General features: G+C 49.3%; 1 protein-coding gene across 3 annotated transcripts; it reads right to left on the reverse strand.

The window, feature by feature from the left end:
• Positions 1–624: 624 nt before the first annotated feature.
• UPP1 (uridine phosphorylase 1) lies at positions 625–25,563 on the reverse strand. Of its 3 annotated transcripts, none has more exons than XM_065939137.1 (8): positions 25,412–25,487; positions 13,980–14,044; positions 7,271–7,385; positions 5,958–6,116; positions 4,869–4,983; positions 2,142–2,351; positions 1,801–1,947; positions 625–857 (listed from the first exon to the last, which is right to left on the reverse strand). In XM_065939137.1, the coding sequence occupies exons 2-8, from the start codon at positions 14,021–14,023 to the stop codon at positions 724–726; spliced, it is 924 nt and encodes a 307-aa protein (XP_065795209.1). In that variant the 5' UTR covers positions 14,024–14,044; positions 25,412–25,487; the 3' UTR covers positions 625–723. The 3 variants fall into 3 exon arrangements, with proteins under 3 accessions (XP_065795209.1, XP_065795207.1, XP_065795208.1); XM_065939135.1 differs by lacking the exon at positions 25,412–25,487 and adding an exon at positions 25,288–25,349; XM_065939136.1 differs by having other exon boundaries at positions 626–857; positions 25,425–25,563.
• Positions 25,564–27,371: the final 1,808 nt, after the last annotated feature.

Consider the following 27,371-nt stretch of genomic DNA (forward strand, 5'->3'; position numbering starts at 1 on the left):
AATCCCCTTCTGCCTCCAGTCTGGAGGGGGGGTTGACTCCAGGAGGAAGCTGAGGGACACGGAGGCATTGATGCAGGGCTGCTGCCAGGCTAAAGTGGACCTGAGTCTCGCTTGGTGAGCGAAATCTGACTACAATCAGTATTTAGAAGTCTGAAAAACCTCCCTAGAAATATTTCAAATACTGAGGAACTTCCTTAAAGAAAATCCAAATCAGGTTAACGTGGTGGACATGTTCCAAAGAAGCTTAAAAAAAAAATCCTTCGACTTCCCTGGTGGCTTAACGATAAAGAATCTGCCTGCCAATGCAGGAGATACAAGTTAGATCCCCGATCCGGGAAGATCCCACTTGCCTGGCAGCAGCTAAGTCCCTACATTACAACCATTGAGCCTGTGCTCCAGAGCCTGTGGACCACAAGTCCTGAAGCCTGCATGCCCTAAGGCCTGTGCTCCACAAGACAACCCACCACAGTGAGAGGCCCCCACTCACAACTTAGCAAAGCCCACGCAGCAATCAAGACCCAGAACAGCCAAAAACTAAACTAAAAATGTATATATATTTTTAAATCTGCGTAGCTAAGGCAGGATTTTCTTTGCCTCTGACCTGAAATCAGTTCCCTAGATTCTTGTATAAAGGATCCAGGAAGTCACACAGAGGAGACTGTGGCAATGATTTTATTTGCAGGAACCACAAATGCCCTCTAGATAGATGCTGGGGTGTCAGGCCTACGTCAGGCGCTTCTTGATGAACTGGCCTACGAGCCGCTGGGGCCGCTGCTGGTACTCGACCAGCACCTCGTGGGGGCTGCTGATCTGGTCTCCTTCCAGGCGGTTGAGGAGGGTGACGCACACCACAGCCGCTGCAGGGAGCAAACGCCAGGTCAGCACAAACTGCGAGATTTCTAGCTTAATTCCGGGAGAACAGCCTCCACTCCTCGAGAAGGCGTGGGATTAATCCTTTGTCTGTTTCTTCATTGCTATTATTTTCTCCCAATCTGAGGGCTGTCTTTTCACCTTACTTATAGTTTCCTTTGTAGTGGAGAAGCTTTTAAGTTTCACTAGCCCGGGTGAGATGCATGAGACAAGTGTTCGGGCCTGGTGCACTGGGAGGACCCAGAGGAGTCGGGTAGAGGGGGAGGTGGGAGGGGGGATCGGGATGGGGAATACGTGCAACTCTATGGCTGATTCATGTCAATGTATGACAAAACCCACTGAAATGTTGTGAAGTAATTAGCCTCCAACTAATAAAATAAAATTTTTAAAAAAAAAGAGAGAGAAGGCATGGGATGCACAGCATCCTGTCCTATTGTCTCACGCTCCAGCTGCCTTTGCGTCCCAAAGAGATTCCCTCAGCAAACCCCAGGACCAGCTCGGGTCCCTGTACTGCCTTGAAAGGCAAGGTTGTGTGACAACGGGGACAGCGGGATTTCTGGAAGGCAGAGCTGGACCTGGAGGGGTGAGGCCAGGAACTGCGATGGGTTAACTGCAACTCAGAAATCCGAGGAGCTCCGAAGGCCAGATTCACTGTGCAGTTGGCAGTGAAGGCCGCCCTGAGCTGAGGGGGGAACTTTCTCATCTTTCTGGTCCCTTAGTGGCACCGGAGTCCCAGCAGAGACACTGCGGATCCTGTTTTGAAGTGTGTGTCAATCTGAAGAGCACAGAGGTGTGCTATGCTCTGGGTCCAGAGGCATGCCTTGGGGGGCAGGGTGGGCGGGTAGTTCCGGGAGGACTTGGGTGGGAACGGGGGAGAAGCGGGGGCTTCAGCAGGGTGGGGGTGGGGGGATGGCAGCCTAGGGATCCCACCTCGGAGGCCGCAGGCGTTGCACATGGCGGCGAAGACCGTCGCCTCCATCTCGATGTTGCGGATGCCGGCCGCGTAGGCTGCCTGCAGGTACTCCTGCTTATCCTTTGCGGTGTAGGAGCAGAGCGCCCCGTCCAGGCGGCCTTGCCCTGGAAAATCGTGGAGCACTCGGCACGGGCATGCAGTAAACACCTACCGCACGCCCACCCCATTCCCCAGGCATGGAGATGGTTTCGAGCCCGACCAGCCTGCTTGCCCTCCAGCATCCGGCCTGCGTGGAAATCCTAAGAAGCAAGCTCACGGCGGCGGCAGAGCCCCAGCAGGAGACCAGCGCGCCCCTTACCCTCGTAGAAATCCAAGGTGCACATCGTGTTGCCCACGACTGTGGGGAACTCGCCCAGGTCCTCGGAGCAGCGCCGCAGCTCCTGCACCAGCTGCTCGTCCAGGTCCGTGCTCCGGACCTCTCGCTTCCCCAGGACAATCTGCTCAAACTCCGGCTTAAAGCACGGGTCCACTGCCTGCCGGGTGATGACCACCGAGCCGGGCTCCAGACCTGAAGGAAGTAAGAAAGAAGCAGCTGTCTCCCCGCCTGAGGGGGCGGCGGGGGTTGGGAAGGGAAGGGCCTGGTCTGTGCACAGGAACGCTGAAAGGTCAGTCAGGCCCTAAAAAGAAATAGGTAAGGATCCCTTTTCTACGCCAGATTTATTTTTCCTGATGGTAGGAGAAACGAATGGGTAGACGCTACAGAAAATAGGGAAAAGTGCAAAAAAAGAAAGTGAAACTGACCGTGCATCTGCACCACACTGAACAGCATTTTAACAGTTGCTGCTGGAACTCTCTGGGGCTTTCTTTACCAGAAGGTGTTCAGCTGGTCCCTGTTCTGTACTTTTTTTTTTTTTAATGTATTTAAGATTTTGAGTTAAACAAAAGTAGCCAAGAATACTGTAAGGAATTTCTGGACTCCCCAAAACTGGCTCCTGTGGTCACCAGCCACTGATGCCCTGGCTTCCCTCCAGGAGTGACCCCAGGTTAGGATCTGCTTTCTGTGGGTGTTTCCATGTTTGTACTGACACAATTCTGCTCCTTGGTCTTTGGACTTTTAATAACTTTGCTTGAGATCTGACCATTAGCATTTCTCACCACTTCTTGCTTTAATGGGATATTGGTTTGCCTAGACATTTAGGCAGAAGAAGCCATGAGAGCTGTTCCGGGTCTCCCTGCCCCCACCCCCTATATCAGCTGCTTTCATGAAACATTAAAAAATATGACCAACCCTCAGGCTGTGGCTCTGCTCACCCTCGTGTGTCCATCTAGACTCTCCTTGCGGCTTCAACACAGACATCCCTCAAGTGTCTCCCCTCCCCAAGTGTGGGCCTGGAGAACCCTCAGACAGTAGCTTTCAGGAACTCATGGCGCCCAGGACATTCCAGCCGCTCAGGCCTCAAACTGGAGGGAGGGTGCAGTCCTCCTGCAGGGTCAGCTGCTCTTCCGCATACAGACCCTGCACTTTCTCAGGATACCTGTTGGCTATTCCAGAATTCTCTTCTAACACCCATCAGGAACCACAGCGTTTCTCTTGCTTCCTCCTGAGTGGGGGCCCGTGCCACCCACCCACTCTTCCTATTTTGGGATTTGGGGGGATGCCATGTCACACTTTGTTGTTGAGGATTTGGGGTCCAGCTCTTTAGTTGATCTATCCAATTCTATGGAGCAATTTTTGGAGACTCAAAACCCACCCTTGGAGAAGGCGATGGTACCCCACTCCAGTACTCTTGCCTGGAAAATCCCATGGACGGAGGAGCCTGGTAGGCTGCAGTCCATGGGGTCGCTAGGAGTTGGACACGACTGAGTGACTTTACTTTCACTTTTAACTTTCATGCATTGGAGATGGAAATGGCAACACACTCCAGTGTTCTTGCCTGGAGAATCCCAGGGACAGGGGAGCCTGGTGGGCTGCCGTCTATGGGGTCGCACAGAGTCAGACACGACTGAAGCGACTTAGCAGCAGCAGCAGCAAAACCCACCCTACTCCCTCCAGAATTCATTCTCTGGTTACTGATTTTAAAATCCCTGCAGAGCAAGAACTCAGGAAAGGTTTGCTGGAGCTTCTGGCGACACTGGTGCCACATGCATGAAGGAGAGTCTGTGCATTGGAAGATATCACAGGTAAGTGGGCAGGGCCCTCCCTAGTCATTGGGGTGTTTTCTGAGAACCCCATTAAACTTTGAATGACAATCTGCAAGCACGGATGCTACCTATCAATCTGTCTATACAGTGAAAGGAAAATGAGACTATGTATCAAGAAGATTTAGGGCCCACAGAAGTCCCCGTTCATAGCAGGAAAACCTAACATTTCAAATTGTCATAAATCCAGGGGAGGTCAGGCCTAGACAGTCAGAAACAAATGCAGAGGCCTGGCCTCCTTCCAGCAGCTCCCAGCTCCTTGATGGGAGTGAGAATTGTCAGAACCCATTTTTCAGCAGAAAAACCTGCCCTGAGTTGGGACATCTGAAAGCAGGACAACTTACATAAAACAAGTTTGTTTCAACGACTTTGGCTTAAAACTCAACATAATTTTTAGCGTTCTGTGATGTTAAAAAAAAAATTATGGTGAGCACTGAGGGCTTTTAGGCAATTTAAGAACACTTATCTTAATTTTGTTTTCCTTCTCTTTCTTCCCCCTTTGAGTTTCCTGTAGGTTTTCTCATAAGATACTTCACATCCTTGCAAGAATAGGGAGGAGTGAGCGAAGTGAAGGAGAAAGGCAGAGAAATGAGGAAGCAGAAAGAAAAAAAAGAGAGAATCAAGCAAACAAGAAGGCATGAGAGTGTAACCCGAAAAGGACGGGTTTTCACATGCGAGTGGCCTGGAATCTTTCTGCAGCTATTTCTGGGGTGTGGGTTGGGAGAAGTAGCTGGACCAAAAAAAAAACCAGATAAATAACAAAGCAAACTTGTTTTCACACCTGCTGCTGCTGAGCTACCCTGGGCACAGCCCAGGTCGGAGCTCTGGGTCCCCTCGATGCCCCCCTCGTCCCCAGCAAGGGCCCGGCCGCGCTCTGCACACTGACCTATCCCGCCGGAAGTGCCGATGCGGATGAGGGTGACGCCGGAGCAGCGAGCGTGGTACAGCAGCTTGATGAGCTCATGCAGCAAGATAGCGATGGAGGGGACGCCCATCCCGTGCTAGAACCAGGGAGAAACACACGCGTCACGCTCGGGCAGAGTCTGTGTGTGCTCGCTGGTGTGTTGCTAAGTGAGGGTGAAGAAGGTGAACTTCAAACGTAGTTACAAACTGTGACTACGTGGGGAAGGTTTGTATGATGCTGTTGAACAGATGACCCCGTCTGATGCGCACAGCCGGTAGAACGGATCTCAGCTATGGACCAGGGGCCTGCGGTTGCCAGGTAACAAGCAGCCCCTCCGGCCTGGGAAGGCCTGCACACATTTTCCCCTTTCCCCACGTGCTCTGCCGCAGCCATCGTCAGTGACCAGCATGTGGCTCCGCCCTGTGAAGGCTGTGGCCTCTCCACCCCAACCCTCCCCTTCTTCAGAGGCCTGCTGGAGTCACGTCCACCCGGAGCTGATCCTAGGCGGAGCAGTCCTGGGAGGATGTGTTTGTCATGGAGCCTGGCATGTGGGAGGTGCTTCCATGGGTTATTAGTATCCAGATCTGAACATGTCTTGATTCCCAGGTGTGTGCTGTGTGGTTGAAGCTGCCAAACACCTCAGCTACTCAGAGCGAGGGCACTCTCTCTCTGGGCAGCCCTACTCTATGGCATCACTTGCTTAATGCTCCCGCCTGCAGGGGAAACCAGAACTGGGAAACGAGAAACACCGGAGATTTACGTTCACTCACTGCTGAGTCACACGTGTAAGTCCCAGTGAGGTGGCCAGGGCGGGGTACCCTGGTACTGGTCCTGGCTCTCCTCGGAGGCTCGCTCTAGGCAGGTCCTCCTGCTTTCCAACCTGGGCCCCCACCATGTGCACACAGCTGGGTGGGCGTGCATGTGTGTTTCCATGTGTGTACCGGCCGGTCCTGAAGACGGGCCCCAGCTCCAGGCTCCCCTCACCCCTGGCCCCTCTGCCGGGCTGTGTGCAGGGCCGGCGGGGAGCCTGCAGAGCCGGGGGCCCGGCCCCCCGCCAGCGCAGGTACTCACGCTGACAGACAGCACTGGCCCCACTTTGAACATGGCGTAGCGATCGGTGCCCTCACAGATGTTGGGATAGTCGGCACCCGGGGGGGCGAAGCCCAGCTCCACGGCCACGTACTTGATGAAGGCCTTCATCCGGGAAGGGCTTCCTCCCATACACACAAACTGCAGACAGAAAACACAGCCCCATCAGCAGAGCATGGGTCCTCAAAGTGGGACCCCCACTGGAGCAGCATCTCCTGGAACTTGCTAGAACTGCAGGTCCCTTCCCCGGCCTCCCCCCGGACCTGCTGTGTAAATTTGTGTGCTATGGAGGCCCCCTGGCGATTCCAGCACTCCTTCAAATTTAAGAAGCACTGGTTCATGGACTCAGCTCAGTGCTATTGGACTCAACAGTGTGAAGCAGTCAGCTGCACAAAATGCAGGACCGCCTCGCCCTCCCTGGGCGGATGAAATCCAGGCTCCATGCCAGTCCGGGGCCCGTCCATCTGGGTGGGTGGCATCTCGCTCCACTGGAGGGAGCCTGGGTTCGGAATAAGGTGGTGTAGGATCCTGGATGTGCAAGCAGCCTATTCATAAAATGGACTTCTAACCGCTCTTTCACCTGCCGGCAGAGAACCCAATGGCCAATTCGAGAAAGAGTCAGGGGCCAGTGGGGGCTTGGGCAGTTGTAGCTGTGGACGGAGAAGGTAAATCTCAGAGACACAGAACCTGCAGTCTGCAAAGTGCAAAACATGAAAGCTTACAGAAGAAAAACAAGTAAATAAGTCACTCTTAGGGACTCAATGATCAAAGAATTATTAGTCTCTAAACATAAAAAAGAAAACTTCTACAGCCTAGGAAAAAAATTATAGGTTAGATTTAAGGGAAGAATGAAAATGGAAAATTGTCCCCCAGTTTGAAACAAACAGCATCATGAAAGAACCAGGCAGCCAGTGGGACATAACCTGGTCATGATCTTATGATCCCATGAGGCAGCCCTGGATCTAGGGTCAGTGGCCTGTTTCAGTATAGAATTCTAAACGTTAGTCCACTTTAAAAGTCCTCTGTGAGGACAGTTCTGGACCCAGGCACTCAAGGCTCAGGACGAGGGGAGCCTGGAAGCTGCATTCAGCAAGTAAGTCATTAAAGGAATAAGGTCAACAAATCGATGTACATCTTAGATGACAGACAGCAGACACGGTGACTGCTCCCTCTTGCTATCCCTCAGTCCCCTGGAAAAGACTCAGTGTCTGGTCTTTTCTAGTTTCTCAATGAAGCATTAAGAATATTAGTGATCTTAGGACAAATTCCAAAATTCAAAGCCCTGAGCATTTTACCTTCACGTCTCCAAACATAGCTGGGAAATCGTGCGTGCTGGTGCTGAGGCCGAGGTGGTAGAGGACGTCTTCCTTCATTGTGGCTACATGGGGGTTGCAAAGCTGTACCAAGTCACTGTCCCAAAACAAGAAAGGAGACAGTTTATAGAACCAGCGTCCAGTGGCCAACTGGACCACTGAGGTGCTCTGTGCCAGCGAGGCACGTGGAACCCAGCAGCAGGACAACCCCAACCTACAGAGGCTTCTGCTCCATCTCACTTCCCCCCACTCCTTCCCGTCACCCCCTCTTCACTTCCAGGGCTGGTCTTGGAGGATGATCAGACAGAACTCACAAGAGCACCGAACTCACAAGAGCACCAAATGGTACAAAGATCAAAATGCCAATTCACTCCATATAGCGTGTAGCCAGTTGCTACGAAACTCAAGCTCACTCAACATATAAATGTGGTTTTGTGGTAAAAATGATACACTTATCACAGGAAATATGCAAGGAAATAAAAGAAAAAAATGGCCTATAATCCTCCCACTCAGAGATGGCTTTTCCAATCTGATGCCTTTCCTTTTCATTTCCTTGTCATTAGCCAGCACTTAGCTGGTACAATATCCAAAGAGAGTGATGAGAAAAGACATCTTTTCATTTTGTTTTTTTCTCTGCAGCTGCTTGAAACTTTGTGTGGTTCACATTATATTTCTCTTGGATGGTACACTGCTAGCTGGCAGTAGGGGTCAGCAAACATTTCCCACAGAAGACCACATGGTAAATACTTTTTCCCTTGAAGGTCATACGGGTTCCATCACCTCTTCTCCACCCTGCTATTGTCACATCAAAGTGGCCACAAACAACATGCAAATGGGTATGGATGTGTTCCAATAAAACTTTATTTTTAAACATGATGCCCAGGTCTAGATTGCATCTGCAGCCTTAGATACTCCTCCTTCTATACCTGTGCTTTCCAGATCCCAAACACACATCCCAAATGCTGCCCAGTGCCAGGGGCAAAGAGAGAGGCAGCACGGCGCCCCAGTTCACAGCAATTAGGACCTTCTATTTCTTCCTTCTGAGCCAGACTTTCTGCTCAGAACCCACTGATCACATTTCCTTCTCGATCTAACTGTGAGAAGAAGCCATGCAGGAGAAGGTCTAAGCATCCTGGGACTTGTAAACACCACAGTGTAGCTGACCCAGGCCACGTGCACGTTCTCTGCTGGCTCTAGCCCGGGTTCTCCTGGCATCCATTGGTCCTCGCAGACACCCAGCCTCCAGACCAAAGACGCTTGCTCCTCTGCCTTATGCATCTCGTCACTTCTTTCTTTCCCCTCTCACATTTCCCTCCTATTTCCTTAGAATGGCATCCAAGTTAATTCACAGCCCAACAGTGTCGAGAAGCAATACTAAAAGAGGCAAACATTTTTCTGTAATGCAAATGCATTATTTTTTGTGTTAAGACATGTCAATAAAAATTATTATCAAGTGAAAAAAATTTAAAAAATTGTTTTAAAGATGCGAACAAAATATTAAAGAGAGACAGGTCTTTTTCTAAAGGGGAGGTGCTGATGGCTGGCTCACAGAATGGCCCTGGGGCAGAGATGGGAGTCTTAACTCAGGACAGGTCACCTGCTCAAGCCACGGTCTGTGCTAGACCCCAACCAGTTTCAGCCAAGCCCACTCTCCTGGGGCGGGGGGTCTCTTTCCAGGGGACCAAATCCAGCTGGGACAAATCCCAAGCTTTCCCTGAATGCCTGCTGAATCTCCAGGCCAAGCTGAAATTCTGAAGTCACAACACAACCACAGCATCTGAAGCTCCTTTAAAGATAATTGTTTTACTATTATTATGGTTCTTGGTCTCCTTCAGGATGTTCACAAGACAGACTACAAACAGAAACATTACCAGGCAAGCATCGGAACTGACAAAATAGGATGTGACAAAACAACTTTGTCACTTATTTCAAAATACAAAAGCTTTCTTTCCTCTTTCATTCTAGGAAGAGGAGAAGGAAATAGGGTGTAACTCTGGAGACCAGCAAGGATTTAAAAATATGTAAATTAGACACATCATAATAGCGAACAGAGCTAGCTCAGACTTTCTTTTGTTACTGACGTATAATTGACTTGCAGTGTTGTAATAGCGTCAGGTCTACCACAGTGATTCAATTTTTTTAAAGGGCTTTAAAATAACAAGTAAAAGACATATTACTTGGAAACTATTCCTCTAGTCTACACACAATTTCAAACTTGACTTTATCTTCCTTTATTCTGACACTTTATTTGCTTAACAAATATTCATTGAGCACCTACTCTGTAAAAGAAATGGGTGAGATGCAAAAGGAATGAAACTTGACTTCTGATTCCAGGAGTTTATCAGCAGGGAGGGAAAAACATGGCTATTGGTCAAACTGGCCCAGATGGCTTGGGTCGCATGCTCAAGGGACTGGCAGAGAGACTTCCCCGGTGAGCAAGTGGCCAAGACTCCATGCTCCCCAGTGCAGAGGGCCCGGGTTTCCATCCCTAGTCAGGTAATGAGATCCCTCATGCGCCAACTAAGACAGATCTCACGTGCTGCAACTAAGACTCAGCACAGCCAAATAAATAAAAATAAACATTTTCTACAAAAGGGACTGGCAGATGAGGAAGGGAGCCTGAAACCAAAGAGGGGGTGGTCACTGTCGTGTGTGCACCTCACCTGGTGCCCAGGTCCCCTTCACAGCCTTTACTTCACACTATCCCCACTCCATCAGCCCCCGGGGTCCTCAACTTGGGGGCAGAGATCAGGGAGAGGACAGCGGGGACAGGGTGTGTTTGGCTGTCGATGATTGGAAGCACTAGGGATCCTACTATTTCAATTAAAGTTATCTCTGCAAGAGCCATTCCTGGGGCAGCCCCCAAAATTGAAAATGGGCCGAAGACTGCGGGGAAGGAAGGAAAGGGTAGGTATCCATGTGGGATTAGGACGTGAGCAGGTGACCGACATGTGTGAGGCTCCAGAGAACCTCCCGAGGAACCTCCCGGAGGAGAACCAGGGAGCCCTTTTTAGGAAAAAGGAATCCTGAGAAAAGAGTTTATGTATGGTGAGGACTGAATTGAATTAAATATATTTTGTTACTAGGAGTAATTGATACAAAACTGAAGCTTGGTTTTCTCTCTGTGTTAAGAGAATAAAGTTTTCTTGGAGGGCCATTCCTGGTGTCCAGTGGTGTCCACTGCGTTCCTAGTGTAGGGGGTCCAGGTTTAATCACTGGTCAGGGAACTAGCTCCCACGTGCCACAACTAAGATGAAATGCAATCAATGAAAAATGAATAAGTACTTTTTTTTAATGTTTAAAAAAATAAAGTTTTCTTGGAATATCGAGCCGTTTTTGCTACTGGATTATGCATCTTTGCCTTTTAAGTGAGCTGTATTTGCTTTTGAAAGATTGTATTCTCACTTTGGTTAAGTGAATTAAGTATTGTTCCACAGCGACCTAAGGTCCTATTTAACCAAGTGTTTTAAAACTTTTTCACTATTTTGACAGACTTCCCAAATTCTCCCTGAAGTTGACTTTGGGATTCTTCAGAAAGGACCCCTGAAACACCTCAGGGAGAGTAAAAGTAAACTCATTAGGCTTATTTGGTATGTTAAATTACATGGGAAGCATTGTCATGGTAAATATTCTTAGGTTACATTGTGTGGGTTAAGTATTACTAACATACACATATTCTAGAAATTATATGCCACTCCTTAGAATCTGGTACATCCTGATAATGTTTACAATCATAATTCTAGTTATTATGTTAAAATTTTGTATGTCACAAAAATAGCCAAGTTTCTTTGCCAAATACAATGTAATCAGATCTTTAACCTTGCCTTTTTAAGTCGTTTCTCATTTATCGACTGCTTCATCTTCAAAAAGATTCCGCAGAAAGGACTTTTTGGTAATCTCCTGTTGGTTAGTCCCATGGTTAGGACTTGGCACTTTCACCACCAGGACTCAGGTTCAATTCCTGGTCAGTGGTTTTTTGTTTTTGTTTTTGATGGGGGGAGTTGCTTATTTTGTTTTTCACCTTGCTAAGCAGCTTATGGGACCTTAGTTTCCCAACCAGGGATTAAACACACGAACCCCTTCATTGGAGGCTCAGAGTCCTAACACTAGACCTATTTTCCAGACATAAGGAAACTCTTCCCCTTAAGCTAATTATGACTTACAGAGATTTTGTAAATTACACATTAGTAAGTAGAACTAAGATAGTTATCTTTTCTTTCTACCCGATTTCTCCAGAAATTGGAAATTCTTACCTTCTCATCAGCTTTATCAGGTAATAAAATTAATTATCTAATGATTATTAATTGAGGCCTGTATTTACTGCCTAAGATGCATTTCTCAGATGACTCCTTGTTGCTATGCTATGTTATTGTACAGTTTGTTTCTAAAGCTTATGAAAGTAATCTATCTTTGAATGAAGATCACATGCGCCATGGCCTGCAACCAGGGGGTTATGCATGTGGGAAACACATCAGATAAAGGACTTTCGGAAGGGCCTCTATTAGGCCTCCTCAGACTGCGATTAAGATTAATACTGCCAGACCAGGGCATGAAAATTATGATATCTGAAGTAGATAGCTGACCCAAGATGCCAGACCAGGCCTGTAAGCTAATTACTTTAATAATTGCTCACACTTTTGCTTATAAACCAGAAGTATTTCTTCCTTGGGCTCAGTCATTTTTAAGTTTCAAAAGTCAAACTAATTGCTGAGTTTGTGGCAAATTACCTCTGTCCAGCACTCCTAGGTTAAGGTGGGTTTCTCCTCCCTTACTGGATGGCCTTTAGGTCTAAAAGTATTGAAATAATACAAAATTTGTTCTCTTCTTACTGTGGAATTAAGTTAGAAATTAGTATCAAAAGATATTTGAAAACAACCCACATTTTCAAGTGCAGTGTGACATTTACTGACAGAGATCTTTGACTTAGTCATTGGAAGTCCCAGTAAAGTTAGGAGACTAAAGAAACACAGAGGCTGAATGCAGAGAAGAACGCATTTAATGAGAAATTAATAGCAAAGATACTCTAAAAACCCCTGTATTTGGAAATAAAATGTCCATTTTAAATGATGTGTGTATCTAAGAAACCATAAAGAGGAAAATTAGAAAATATTTGTAACAGGATAAAAATGAAAAGAGAAATTACCATAATTTGTTGCAAGCAGCTGAAGCTGCTCAATGCAACTGAACACACGAATCTTGAATAAGGTATGAAAACAATGAACACTAGCATAGAATTTTGTTAGATTTAAACAAAATCTCTGCTTCAGTTAACAATACTGTATAACATGTTTCCTGGATTTTTTTATAACATAGTATTTCTTTATATTCTCAAAATTGACTTAGAAGTTTCAAGCCTCATTTACATTTTTTAAAATCACCAAGGTAACAGACTTTCTAGACATTTAGCAGTAATACCGATGCCAAAATACCCAGAACTATATCAAAGTTTTGAGTAAATACATAAATTACAAATCTAGCATTCTATTCATACTAAGTCAAACAAGTGGAATCAAAATGCCATAAAGGTTTTAGCTATCATCTTCCCTCTTAATCTTGTGAGAGGTCATGAGAACCCATGACTCACTGCTCTGTGGGTGTATATCTGGATTGTGTAAACTGTCAGTAACATGTCGTGTGTGCGTGCATCCAGGCATGCTGTCTCTTCAGTCGTCAATCTTTGCAACTCTATGGACTGCAGCCTGCCAGGCTCCTCTGACCATGGGATTCTCCAGGCAAGAATACCAGAGGAGGTTGCCATGCCCTTCTCCAGGGGATCTCCCCGACCCAGAGATCGAACCCCCGTCTCAGACATCTCCTGCATTGGCAGGTGGGTTCTTTACCACAACAAGCGCCACCTGAGAAGCCCCAGTAATACATCATTTGATGTTACTACACTTTGTCTCAAAACCTCTGATCTCTTCTAGGCAAAACAGTCCTCAGAGCTTTTTGAAAAACCATCTCCTGGGTTATAATTCTCAGGCTAACTGGAATACAATAGATTGACTATTAATTTTTTTTCATCAATACCAGCAATGCACTAATATACATAAAAGAGTGGCCATGTGAATCACACAGTGGATAATGAACAACTGCAAAGAAATAAGGAAAGTATTTGAAAGTCAGAACCAAGAGAGCTGGGAGGGCAGCAGGGACTGTGACTCAGAAAGTGTCCAAGAAGAGAAAGCCTCTTGTAAAGTAAGTGTTGGATTGCATTGAGCTGCCCTTTCCCCGAAATCTTATGTATTGAGGAGAAAGCCTCTTGTAAGTGTTGGATTGCACTGAGCTCCCCCTTTCCCCGAAATCTTATGTATTGACCTCCGCAACAGCCTCTTTGGAGCGGCCTCTCAGAGCTATCTGAGGTGCTGCCTCCCAAGCTGCAGTCCTCTTTTTGCCCCCAATAAAACTTAGCTCACAAAAAAAAAGTTTCCAGGAGTAAGGAAACCCCCCTGGATACAGGTCTGAGTGCTGGCATCCTTGAGGGACAAACACACCAAGGTTACAAGCAGCTGCCCGCACGGGGTACCAGGCGTTCTCAGCCAGCTCAGCTGCCAGCCAACCCAGCGTTCAGTCCCCCAGACCCCGCTCGGGCTCAGACCCGAGAACCAAGGCGTCCACGCCTCAGCTCCTAGAACACTGTGGGCTCAAGGCCATCACCACCAGCCTAGGCCGGGCAGCACGCAGGTCACCTTACTTGTGATCTTCCGGCTTCTCCGTTTCAGCCGTGGTGCAGGCCATTCCTTCAGCTGAGGCAGGACCCTAGGAGAAGACAGCAGAGCCTGTGAGAAGGTAATAGTGAGCATTTCAGGAGTTCATCTGAGGGCAAGGCGATTGCAGTCAGTGGTCACCCAGGGAGCTGGGGAGTGACCTACAGAGAAGTGGGAGCAAAGCCAGTGTGTGGCTGATGGCTGCAGCAAGAGGCCTGCACGGCTGTGTGTGATGGCTGTTCATGCTGTTTTGAATTTGCAGCCTTGAGGCATTTATCGCTTAGATTTCAGTTTGCTGACACGGGCTGCCTCAGCATTAGGGCCACCACGGTCCAGTGGGCTCCTTGTTCAATTATCTGAACACTAGTTAATCCCCCCGATAGGAACCACTGTCGCTCTGTCAGCAAGGCCACGTTACCCTGTGAAAGGCCAGCACCCTCGAGAGGAACCCTACATTTCTGCATCACATGCAGGTACGAATATACATCCAGGAAGGCTGCTAATTTCAGAGAGGAGCTGGCGGAAATATACCCAAAGTCAACGCGGGCTGGCATCTCATGCGGTCCCCGGGGCAAGACAGCCCTGACCCACTGGACTACACCAGGCTGCCTCACCCTTCTAGAATCTTAACTCTCCTCCAGCTCAGGGCAGGAAGGGAGCAAGCAAAGGCAGCAGCTCTCCAGAGCCTGCCATGGAGGGAAGGGAAGGAAATGGGGCAAGTATGGATCAACCCACCGCCCTGCTCCCACTCAGAGCTGGAAGGAGGGACGTCCAGGAGAGGTAACCAGTTATCTTACTGGGGCTGGGCAATCAGGCGGACACTGCAGAGCTGAGCCTGAGCACCTGTCAGAGGCGAACGCGGTGAGTGAGCCACCCCCACCATCCCCAGGTCAGGTTCCCAACCTGGAGCCCCACCAGCCACTTATCAGAAAACCAAGCCCACCAAGTGAAAGCCCAGAAGGTCTCCTTTTGGAGAAAAGAATCGACGGCTACTGTTACACAGTTAAATATTGACCATTTTTAGAAAATGCTGAAGACCGAAGAGTTTTATCATAATTGGTTCTGGGGCACAGATTTTTCTGGAGAGTGGCCTGGACTTCCTCCTCCCTTAGCATTTATTTATAGGTCACTTCTCAGGAAACGCCATCCTGTGCGTGTATACGTGCCAAGTCACTTCAGTCATGTCTGACTCTTTGCAACCATATGGACTGTAGCCCGCTAGGCTCCTCTGTCCCTGGAGTTTTCCAGGCAATACTGGAGCGTGTTGCTGCGCCCTCCTGCAGAGGATCTTCCTGACCTAGGGATCGAATCTGTGTCTTCTGCATTGGCAGGTGGCTTCTTTACCACTGGTACCACCTGGGAAGCCCAGCAGCCTGAGTCAACTGCAAATTACTTCAGGGCAGGGGTGGTTGTTGAGAACCTCCCATCCAGCCAGGTGACCACCCAGACTTGTGATGGGGGCGCAGGGCTCAGGGTGGGGGAAGGCGGACAGTCTTGTTGGACTGAGCCCCTGGCCGGGGGGTCTGACACTGTCCCCAGGCAGCCTGTGTCAGAACTGAGCCCACCTATAGGACTCCCTGCTTGATGGTGTGGGTGTAGGGAAAACAAAGCAGAACTGTACTCAGTGATCAAACTCTAAGGGCATAATTTGCCTTTACAGCATCCAGCAGGCAGACAGATGAAATGAGACGCAGGCAGCCATTTCTGAAGAAGCCTGGCCTCCAGGAAATGCCACTCTTGTCACATGCCCTGCAGGCAGCGGCTGCTGCCCCTCTGGGATCCATCTCATTGTCGGTAGTAAGTGCAGACACGTCTTCCAGAGCACCAGCCCACAGCCTTCCTTATTGGCCCTCGGTGTCCCCTGAGAGATGAAGTCTGGCCTAGGGTCATGGAGAGTCAGCCCCCTCCGGTCTGCCGGCTCTTCCTCTGGGGGTGGTGTGGGGGAGGCGGGTACGGGAAAAAGGAAGGGTGAGAGGCGCCTTCCCACGGGGCAGCAGCTGAATCACAGAGTTCAGAGGGTACACCAGGGGGTCCTCAGGGAGAATCCATCCCTATTTTCCAGGAATTGAAACTTAGCCACAGAGAAGGCATCCTGTCTGGACTTGCTAGTGTTCCTCTGTAGCCCAGTTCTCTCCCTGCCTCTGAAGCAGAGAATCCATTTTCTCTGTCTTATCCTTGCCCTCTGCCACCCCTGACCTCAGCTCCTTCCTGAAGTGTGGAAGGCTTCTCCTTAGACTCACCCCTTCAGGCTGTGAGCTCCCCACCCCCAAGACAACTCCTCCTGGGGCCAGGGCCTGGCCCTGCAGACAAGAAAGCTTTATTTAACCAGCTCTGTGCAGAGAAGATTACAGCCTTTGCAATGTTCTAACTGGTAACTTCCTCACTAAATACCTTAAGATGTTCAGCTGGAGTGAGCATGCATGCACGTTTGCATAAAGAGTCCTGGTACAACCACCAGAGCCGTATTTCACTCTCAGAAGGAGCTGGGTGTGGAGGATAAATGACACGGCTACCCCACCCACCCACTGAAAGGTCAAAGATGGGGAGGGGGTGAAGGAAGTCCCTCCCCTCTCAATTCACTTGCCCTCAGACCAGCTGGAACAGACAGAATCCGAGAGCCACACCCTGTCACAGGCAGAATGGTTGCTCACTCAGATTCACCCTTTTTCTGCCGGCCACCAGCAAGGTGAGCACCCCACCTCTGTAAAAGGAGACCCTGGTGATGTTTAAGAATAACCACTCAGAAACCATGCAAAGGTGGAATTTCAGAAGGAATTTTCAAGTTAATAAAAATGTGTAGGGGACCTACAGTGGTCCAGGAGCAAAGACTCGGAGCTCCCCATGCAGGGGCCCCGGTTGGGGAACTACATCGCACAGGCTGCAGCTAAGACCTGGTGCAGCCAAATAAATAAATCCTTTAATGTGTCTGTGAAGCTTGTGGGTAAAAAGATGTCACCAGCCACTGCTGTAATGTTGCCTCCATCAAGTCCTCAGCCAAGGCAGCCATCCCCATGTTGCACCCCAGGAAACTCAGGATGGAGAAAAACAAGACATTGGCCCTAGGGGGTTAAGATGAACATCAGATGAATGATTTCAAGGAGCCCAGCCTCTTACATCTTCCTGTACATAGAAAAGCGCTGAGATCATTAACTTGAGATTTCTGGTTTCTGTGATTCCCTTAATCCTCTGATGTTCAACTTAATTGTCTGGTTTCTGTTTTGCTCTCAGCAGAACTCCTATATATCCTGGGTCCACTCTTACCTCTTTGGAGCATTCCTCACAGCTACCTGAAAGGCTGCTCCCTGAACTTAAGTCCTCAGTAAGGCCATCAAACAAAACTTAGTTCCCAAATTTTAAGTTGTGTGTTGTTGTTGTTTTCTTTTGTCAAGATGCATTATTTTTTCCACCATCAAAGGAATCAGAAAATAGGTCCTTCACCATCGAGGCCAAAGTCTGGCCCCCTGAGGTTTAATGCAGACGAAGAGAGAGGGTCCACTGCAGTCAGTTCAACTCAGGTCACAACTTGAGAGTATTGAAAGTGTAAGCCATGCAGTCGTATCTGACTCCTTGCGACCCTATGGACTGTAGCCTGCCAGGCTTCTCTGTCCATGGGATTCTCCAGACAAGAATACTGGAGTGGGTTGCCATTTCCTTCTCCAGGGGATCTTCCCAACCCAGGGATAGAACCCTCATCTCCTGCATTGTAGGGAGATTTTTTACCATCTGAGTCACCAGGGAAGCCCTTGTGCAGCATAACTAGAAGTCATCATTGGCAAGCTCATTCAGAGAATTTAGGGAAGGGAACATTTTCGCCAACTGCTTTTTCATTTGCTTTACTGAATTAATGCTATCATGCACCTGTTTCCTCCAACAGACAATACGCTTCTGTATTTCCTAAGACACACTCTTGATGTTGTACAGGTGACTTTCAGCCTGGGCATCACCCCAGGTGAATACTTGTGCAGCAACCACTTCACTTCCTCCGTGGTGGAGAAAAGCTGACTTGCACAAACCCAGCACTGAATCAGCTGTCCACCCACAAGAGGTGCCATCCGGCCCTGCCCACCCCGTCCACCCAGTACAGCTGTGGCCGCAGCGGCAACGTCAGGGGGAGTTCAGGCGCTTGCCTCATACTTTTACTTCACCTTTTTAGTAACTCAGAAGCAAAAGGCAAGGGAGGAAGTGAAAGATACACCCATGTGAATGCAGAGTTCCAGAGAGGAGAGATAAGAAGCTCTTAAGTGAACAATGCAAAGTAGAGGAAAATAATAGAATGGGAAAGACTACAGATCTCAAGAAAATTGGAAATGCCAAGGGAAATTTCATGCAAAGATGGGCTCAATAAAGGACAGAAATCGCAAGGACCTAACAGAAGCAGAAGAGATTAACAAGAGGTGGCAAGAATACAGAGAACAATACAAAAAAGGTTTTCATGACCCAGATAACCATGATGGTATGGTCACTCACCTAGAGTCAGACATCCTGGTGTGTGAGGTCAAGTGGGCCTTAGGAAACATTACTATGAACAAAGCTAGTGGAGGTGATAGAATTCTAGATGAGCTATTTAAAATTCCAAAAGTTGATGCTGTTAAGGTTCGCACTCAATATGCCAGCAAATTTGGAAAACCCAGCAGTGACCATGGGACTGGAAAATGTCAGTTTTCATCCTAAAGAAGGGCAAGGCCAAAGAAGGTTCACACTACCATACAATTATGTTCATTTTACATGCTAGCAAGATAACAATCAAAATCCTTCAAGCTAGGCTTCAGCAGTGAATGGAGAATTCCAGATGTACAAGATGGATTTAGAAGTGGCAGAGGAACAGAGATCAAATTGCCAACATTCATTGGGTCATAGAAAAAGCAAGAGAATTCCAGAAAAAACATCTACTTCTGCTTCACTCACTATGCTAAAGCCTGATTATTTTCTTGGGCTCCAAAATCACTGTGGACAGTAACTGCAGCCATGGAATTAAAAGATGCTTCCTTCTTGGAAAGAAAGCTATGACAAACCTAAACAGCATATTAAATAGCAGAGACATCACTTTGCTGACAAAAGTCCATATAGTCAAAGCTATGGTTTTTCCAGTAGTCATGTACAAATGTGAGCTGAACCATAAAAAAGGCTGAATGCCGAAGAATTGATGCTTCCCAACTGTGGTGTTGGAAAAGATTCTTCAAAGTCCCTTGGATAGTTAAGAGATCAAGCAAATCAATCCTAAAGGAAATCAACCCTGAATATTCATTGGAAGGATTGATGATAAAGCTATATAACTCCAATACTTTGGTCAGCTGATTTGAAGAGCCGACTCACAGAAATGACCCTGATGCTGCGAAAAATTGAAGGCAAGAGGAGAAGGGGGTGACAGAGGATGAGATAGTTGGATACCATCACCAACTAAATGAACATGAGCTTGAGCAAACTCTGGGAGATGGTGAAACACGGGGAAGTCTGGTATGCTGCAATCCGTGGGGTTACAGAGTTGGACATGACTTAGCAACTGAACAACTACAACGCCTTTCTATTTATCTGTAAGATAGCAGAAGGTGCTAAGAATTGCACTCATTAGTCATTCAAGTAAAATCACCAACAGGTGTACCTGTTAAGGTTAGTATCAGCACGTGTTGTGGTGTATGATCTGTAGAGAGAGGACAAGATGCAACACTCTGAGTCCAGTGTAGTAAACACGTGTGAATGTGAAGTCCAATGCCTGTTGGCTAGGGAGAACCAGGTAAAGATACAGACTTTTCTAGTTCGACGTGAGGAATGAGTCGTTTCTTACCCGGATTCCTAGGAATAGCCAGGAAAAGATCAGCAGAGAGGACAGGACAAACTATTTACAGCGAGGCGACATGAAACCCCATGAGATATGTGGAGGATGCAGAGACAAGCAGCTGAGCCGGCTCAGGGTGGAGAGGGGTGACTTGGGCGCTGGTCAGGGGCCAGGCGCAAGGGCAGCCAGGTGTCAGCACCAACAACGTGACCCCATCCTGGAGGTGACTGGGGGCTCTGAAATCTTGGATGCAGTGAATGACGGTCAGAGGCTTTCATAGTAAAGCCACACAAAGGGCTCCAGAATAAGCCACTGTTCCCCAACAACTATCCTGAGCTCAAGATTTTGAGGTCCTGAAAGCCCTTACATGCCTGAACCTTGGGACTTCCAAACATGTCAGTACCCCTCCTAGAAAAAACTAACCTCCTCTTATCTGAAAAAAACCCAAACAGATATTATCCTATCTTATTGCTCATCTCTCTCAAGTGACCACTCCTCTCTCCAAAGTCCTCTGTGTTTGCATAAGTGCCCTTTCTGCCCCACCCTCTTCTAAGAAGGCATTTTCTCTTCCAGGAGCCTCTCTGCCTCTCCCTACTTCCATTAAGGTGGTATATAAGCCCCAGATTCTAACCACCTCCTCAGATTGCATTTTTCTCTGAATTCTCCCATGCACATATAAATTCAAATCTGCCTGTTCTCTTGCTAATCTGTCTTTTTAATTTGCAGTCTCCAACAATAGAATCATTACCCAAAGAAGGGCAATGCCAAAGAATGTTCAAACTACCTTACAATTGTGCTCATCTCATGTGCTAGCAAAGTAATGCTCAAAATCCTTCAAGCTAGGCTTCAGCAGTACATGAACTGAGAACTTCCAGATGCACCAGGTGGGATTAGAAAAGGCAGAGGAACCAGAGATCAAATTGCCAACATTTGCTGGGTCATAGAAAAAGCAAGAGAATTACAGAAAAACATCGACTTCTGCTTCACTCACTATGCTACAGCCTTTGACTGTGTGGATCACAACAAACTGGAAAATTCTTCAAGAGATGGGGATACCAGACCACCTTACCTGTCTCTCAGAAACCTGTATGCAGCTCAAGAAGCAATGGTTAGAACCAGACATGCAACAACGGACTGGTTCAAACTTGGGAAAGGAGTATATCAATGCTGTATATTGTCACCCTGCTTATTTAACTTCTATGCAGAAGACTTAGCAACTGAACAACAACAAGAATAGAAGCTAAGTGGGTAGAAGTTTTTCTTCCCCAACATGTGATCCCTGCACAGAGGGTGAGCAGAAATGCAATCACAATAGGAAAGTTTGGTGCATCCTGGATCCAGGAGGTGAATCCTAAGGGCTGGAAGGTGGTATTCAGATGAGGCTGTAAGGGATGCCTGTGTCCAGTGGATTTACAGGGAAGGAAGGTCACATGATGTACCAACCTGAATGTTTCATCAGAGGCACCAGCTTCCCACACAAGATGCCCACAGGCATCACCCAAGGTAGAAGTGCTTGCGGAAATGGAGCAGGTAGGAATTTGGGGTCAGTTACTGGAGAAGCATTGACTTTCAACTCTGTCACTCACAGGTCTAGTCTAACTGGGGTCAGCGGGGTCAGGGCGGCAGTATGGTCACTAGTCAGTGGTCCAGTCTGGTCAACTAGTCCGGGGCTTCCGGAAGAGCTGATAGCTTTCCCACAGCATGGCAGGCTCCATGAGTTAGACCCTGCACCTGAGGATGGGGTTGTCCTGGATTCAGTTTTAGAAAACATTTCTTCTAACATTGTCCCAAGGGCTGCAGGCATTCTGAAGACGCCCCCCCTCACTTTCTGGGACCCTCTGTTCTCTAAACAGGAGGGTTCCACTAGATTCCAAGCCCAGAGGCTCTGCCTCCCAGAGAACTCAGAACCTGGCTCTGGGCTCGTAGGTCCCGAGGCTTCGCTGTGAGCACAAGGCTTCCCGATTGTTGTCTCAGTCCTGTCGACTCTTTGCCAACTGCTAGGGGACTCAATGGACCCAAAGCCAGGGGTGCTGAACCTCTGAAAACACCAGGCGCTTTTGGTTAAAGCAGGAGTGTTTACTACTGGTAACAAGCAAAGAGACAGGGAGTTAACCCTCAAAGCACTGTCTCACCCAGTAGCAGAATAAGATGTTCTAAGCCAAAGGTGCACACGTGTTCACAAAAGGGCACTGTGATCTTCCCTGTAGAGTGGAGTCCTAGATGCCCTTTCCCAGTGGATAACACACTCCAGCATCCTGTGTATGTGCAAAGCCAGCATCAATCTTGCCCGAAGTTTCACATTAAGAAGCAAAGTCACTATTGGGAGAAACAGACTGAAACTGTCCATGCTGGCCAGGCACCATAGTAACCATTTGCCAAGAGTTATTTTATGACAGGAGGTCCTGGTAAGGTTCAAAGAACAAGCCACCACCCACCAGAAGAATTCAGAAGAGGTCAAAGGAGACCTCACAACTCCTACCGACCTCCCAGAGTCCTTCTCATTGGAATCCATCTTGGCTGAGCAATGCGTGCACCATTGATGCTTTTGAACTGTGGTGTTGGAGCAGATGCTTGAGAGTCCCTTGGACTGCAAGGAGACCCAACCAGTCCATCCTAAAGGAAATCAACCCTGAATATTCATTGGAAGGACTGAAACTCCAATATTTTGGCCAGCTGATGCAAAGAACTGACTGGTTGGAAAAGACCCTAATGCAGGGGGAGATTGCGGGCAGGAGGAGAAGGGAATGACAGAGGATGAGATGGCTGGATGGCATCACCGACTCAATAGACATGAGTTTGAGTAAACTCCGGGAGTTGGTGATGGACAGGGAGGCCTGGTGTGCTGCAGTCCGTGGGGTCGCAAAGAGTCGAACGGGACCGAGTGACTGAACTGAGACTGACTGGACCATACAGTCCATGGAATTCTCCAGGCCAGAATACTGGGAGTGGGTAGCCTTTCCCTTTATCCAGGGGATCTTCCCAACCCAGGGATTGAACCCAGGTCTCCTGCATTGCAGGCACATTCTTTACCAGCTGAGCCACAAGGGAAGCTCATAACCCAGAGAAAAACGGACCCAATTACCAGGCAGCCTGTCGCCAGCTGTGACTGCTTTGAAATAATGCAAGAAGGCAGCGAGACCCTCATCACTTTGAGCCTTATCATCTACCCTAGACGGCGAGACCCAGGCTTTATAAAATCTCTCGGTTCCCCTAGAAGGGAAGCATAGTACTTGAGGTGCTAACCTGCTGTGTTCTCCCCCTTGCCCACCAAACGGAATAAAGTCACTTCTATTTCCTCCAAACTGTCTCCATCTTTCTATTCAGCATTGGTGGACTGGGAGCCAAGAGCTTGGCAACATTTCCACATGAGATACAGGAGGCCATCACTCACCTTCTTGCCAACCATCAGTGAAGAGAAGGCAAAGGTTCTGAAATTCACACTCTGGTTCCTAACTGAGGCCAGTCCAGAGAGTGTTTCAATTTCTCCATTAACTGTTGCTCTTCTGTGAGACAGGATGTAACCTAGTTTGATCCCACCTCTTCCTTACAGGGGCTTCCCTCAGAGCTCAGTTGGTGAAGAATCTGCCTGCAATGCAGGAGATCTGGGTTCTATTCCTGGGTCGGGAAGATCCTCGGAGGAGGACATGGCAACCCACTCCAGTATTCTTGCCTGGAGAATCCCATGGACAGAGGGGCCTGGCGGGCTACAGTCCCTGGGGTCGCAAGAGTCAGACACGACTGAGTGACTAAACCACCAGCACCACTTCCTTAACTGGGTCGTCACTCTAGCTCTGCTAGATCCAACTTGCAAAATTAAAAAGCCCTCCAGCTGGCAGCTGGTTTTGGTTTTCTTGTTTTGTATTTGTTGTTGTTCTGTTTTATTTTAGTTTTAACCTATTTAATCCAATTCAGACAGGCGAATTACTTTGGGCATATAAATTAGTGTGTAAACGTTTATTTATTTTGAATGAACATATTTCAAAAGCAAATGTGTGTGTGTATGAGAGGACAGAGGGAGGGAAGGACAGAAAGATGTTCAGGGTTTATCTCTAGGAAGCAGAAAAACTGAAAGTTTCACTTTCTTGTTATATATTTGTTCTGTTTTAAAAAGAACACAATGAATTTGTATTAATTTTATGACAATGAGAAAGTTGACTTGGACAAAAGCCAACATAAAGAATAACGAGTTTGTCTCAACTAAAGTGCTACTTCAGTGCCTACCAGGGTTGAGAGTACTGGAATAAAAAATATAATTCATGTCTGATAAACCTGTTTGAATTAGTCTGCAGTCTTCAAGCGAATGTAGAAAGACAACTAAAAGGTCAGCTTGGCCTCTAAAAGGGGGGGGTGGGAATCATGGAAAATTGGCCCAGAAGTGGGAGAGGGGGCCCTCTGCTTAGAGTCAGGCAGGCCGAGTGAAGGGCAAGGCAGTCCTGGGAGGGGTTGGCAGGGTGGGAAACCCACTGGGCGTCGCTTCTTTCTATTCAGGAAAAATGCAAATCTTTAAAAAGCCAGGGTCACAGCCAATGAATGGAATCAAAGTTCTCAGACCCGGAAACACAGAAAGGGGGGCAAGATGTGCGAAGGAAGACCAGGCTAGGCAGGGCACGGGGACGGATAGGGAGCCGGGAGGACGGAAAACAGAGTTCAGAGCGCAGGGTCACGACGCCTGGAGCCAGCCTTACAGGATATGGCCGCGTTCCAGCCTGGATTTCAGAGGGGGTTTCTCTGCAAGTCACCATCAGCGGGGACTTGCACAGGGCAGAGCTGACCTCTGGCGAGGAGAGCGAAAGACGGCCAGGGCTGGGAAAGAGCGGGTAGGAGAAGGCTGCGGGCGGTGACTGACTTCCCGGACACGCCCAGACCCCAGAGCTGGAGAGGCGGCCCCCCGTGCCCGTTTAAAAGCAACCTGCCGCTTACAGGAGCTGCAAACAGACCCGACCCCGGTGCAAATCACGTTTGTGTCAGATACTTTAACTGTGAAGCTTCTCTTGATCTGCCGGACACCTTGACGCCAGTATTTTACGCTGTGACACTTAATCTCTTGGCTCAACTCACACACCCGAGTTCATTTTAACTCTCCAGGTCTGGTAACAGTCCTTCTCTAAAACGTCATTTCCCCTCTCCCCTGACGAGAAGGGGACGCTCCAGGTGTCCCAGGACCCATCTCGCTCGGTTTGGGCTGCGCATCTAATGCACCAGGTGGACCCAGCATCCTGGCGGAGCCCGGACACCCGAGCGGCGGAGGCAAGCATGAGCGCACTCCCTCCAGCACATCCTCCCCGCACACCCTCCTGTCACGTCCTCCGCGCGCGCTCGCCCAGCACACCCTCCCGGAACATCCTCCCCGCACAGGCTCCTGTCACGTCCTCTCCGCGCCGTCTCCCGGCACATCCTCCTGGAGCATCCTCCCCGCGCACCCTCCTGTCGCGTCCTCCGCGCGCGCTCTCTCAGCACACCCTCCCGGAACATCCTCCCCGCACACCCTCCTGTCACTTCCTCCGCGCGCGGTCTCCCCGCACCCCCTCCCGGGGCATTCTCCCCGCACACCCTCGGAGAACGTCCTCCGCGCACTCGCTCCGCGTGCGCTCTCCCGGCACAGCGTACCCGCGCACCCTCCCCGCCGGTGGCCCCGCGTCCCCGCACCGAGTCGCCTCACCGGCAGGGTGATTCCCGAAAACTGGACTCCGGCCACGGAGGCTCCCCGCGCAGAGACTGCCCGAACTGTGCCAGGAGGTACTGGGGAGCTGGTAGAGTCATGCCTCCCGGGGGTCCCCGCCCGCCGGCCCGCAGCTCCTCCCATCCGGGCGCCCCCGCCCACCCCCGTCGGGTTTCCTGCTGCGCAGCGGGCGACGGCGAGTGACCGGAGACCAACCGCTTACTCATTAAGCCACTCGTCCCGCCCACGACACCTCCCTGCGGCTTCTTTCCCTCCTGGCAGCAGACTTGGGGGACAGAGGTGACCACCCGAGGTCACCGCTCTGGCCGGAGCCAGGGTATCCGCGGGCACCCACCCCGAGTGCAAGCGTGGGGCAGGCGGATTGTCTGGGGAAAGTGTCGGCGTTACCGGTGTGGACCTAGCGCTGGGCTGGGGATGAGGGTGGGCCCCACAGGCCAAAGGTGGTCCCCTGGGTCTCACTGGCCTCGGGTTCACTCTGGACCCGCCTGGTCCTAGTAGCGCCCGAGAGGGTGGGAGGAAATGACTCATTCATTCTGGGGAACGGAACTGCCTCCAGGACTCCAGCCAGCGCCGGAGGTTCTGGCTGTCCTGTCACTAGGGGACCTGGGAGCCCCCCGGGAACCCCCAGCCCTCTGGGGCGGTGGACGGCAGTGGCCTGCTATCCCTGGGGGATGAAGTCCTTTTCTTTCCAACAGGCTGCACTTAAGCCAGAAAATCAAACACCGAAGACCTGTTTGTTCAGTTAGAACCTGGTAAATGTGACACCTGAAAACAAATTGTCTCCAGCCATTTCTAAACCACACAGGTGAACCCAGGCAAGCCCGTTTGCTGAGTCCAAGCTCACTCTGCTTGCTGCAGGGCAGGCCGGTGAGGGAAGAGGTGTTGAGGCAAGGCGGCTGCAGCTGCTGCGTCACTCAGTCGTAGCGACCCCACGGACTGCAGCCCACCAGGCTCCTCTGTCCATGGGATTTTCCAGGGAAGAGTACTGGAGTGGGTTGCCATTGGTTGAGGCAAGGAGTAGAACTTTATTTGGAAAACCAAAGCCGAGTGACTGAGACAATGGCCAGCTCGCGTCTCCAAATAACCATTTTGCTGGGGCCTAGATGCCAGGTTCTTTTGCAAAGCCGTGAGAGGAGCAATGAGAAACTGAAGTCAAAAGTCAGCAGAGAGGGAGAGGCAGTGGGGAAGTAAAGTGAAAGGGTCTTCAGTCTTGCAAAACATCCCCAGGAATGGCCAGGCTTGGAAAGGGATATGTTAATCTCTTCTTTTTGTTGAAGTTATTCACAGGTGGGCAGAGACAGATTATCTATGTGGGCTGAACAAAGACACTTTAATTTACAGTCAGGCAGAAGGGCAGGGTCCTCCGAGGCAGGCTATTGTGTATGATTATAATAACAAAGGCAACTTAAAGCAAGTCTAAAAAAGTTTCCAACAAGGAGTCAGAATTGGCTTCTCTGCAGCACCCCAGCCACCTCCAGCGCTGCCTCTACAGCCAGCAAAGCTAAGGACAGCCAGCGGTCACCACCCCAGTCCACCCCACCCACTTGGACGCCTTCAGAGAACTCCGCCTGCTTCTGCAGAATCTGTCACCCTTCGAAGGCCAGACAGCAACAAGTGGTGACCGCCCTCAGTTGGGCTCACCAAACGCTGAAGTCATGTTAAATGTTCAGTCATGTACGTGTTTGATTCTGCGATCCCGTGGACTGTAACCCGCCAGGCTCCTCCATCCTTGGGGATTCTCCAGGTGAGAATACTGGAGTGGGTTGCCATGTCTTTCTCCAGGGGACCTTCCTGACCCAGGGATCAAACCCAGGTCTCCTGCATTGCAGACAGATTCTTTACCATCTGATCCACCAGGGAAGCCCAACCCCAGACTACTTCCAAAGCCGGATTCTCTTAAACCTGATAGTATTTCAGAGATACTCA

Source organism: Muntiacus reevesi, chromosome 6, assembly GCF_963930625.1.
Source record: "Muntiacus reevesi chromosome 6, mMunRee1.1, whole genome shotgun sequence".
Taxonomy (NCBI): Eukaryota; Metazoa; Chordata; class Mammalia; order Artiodactyla; family Cervidae; genus Muntiacus; species Muntiacus reevesi.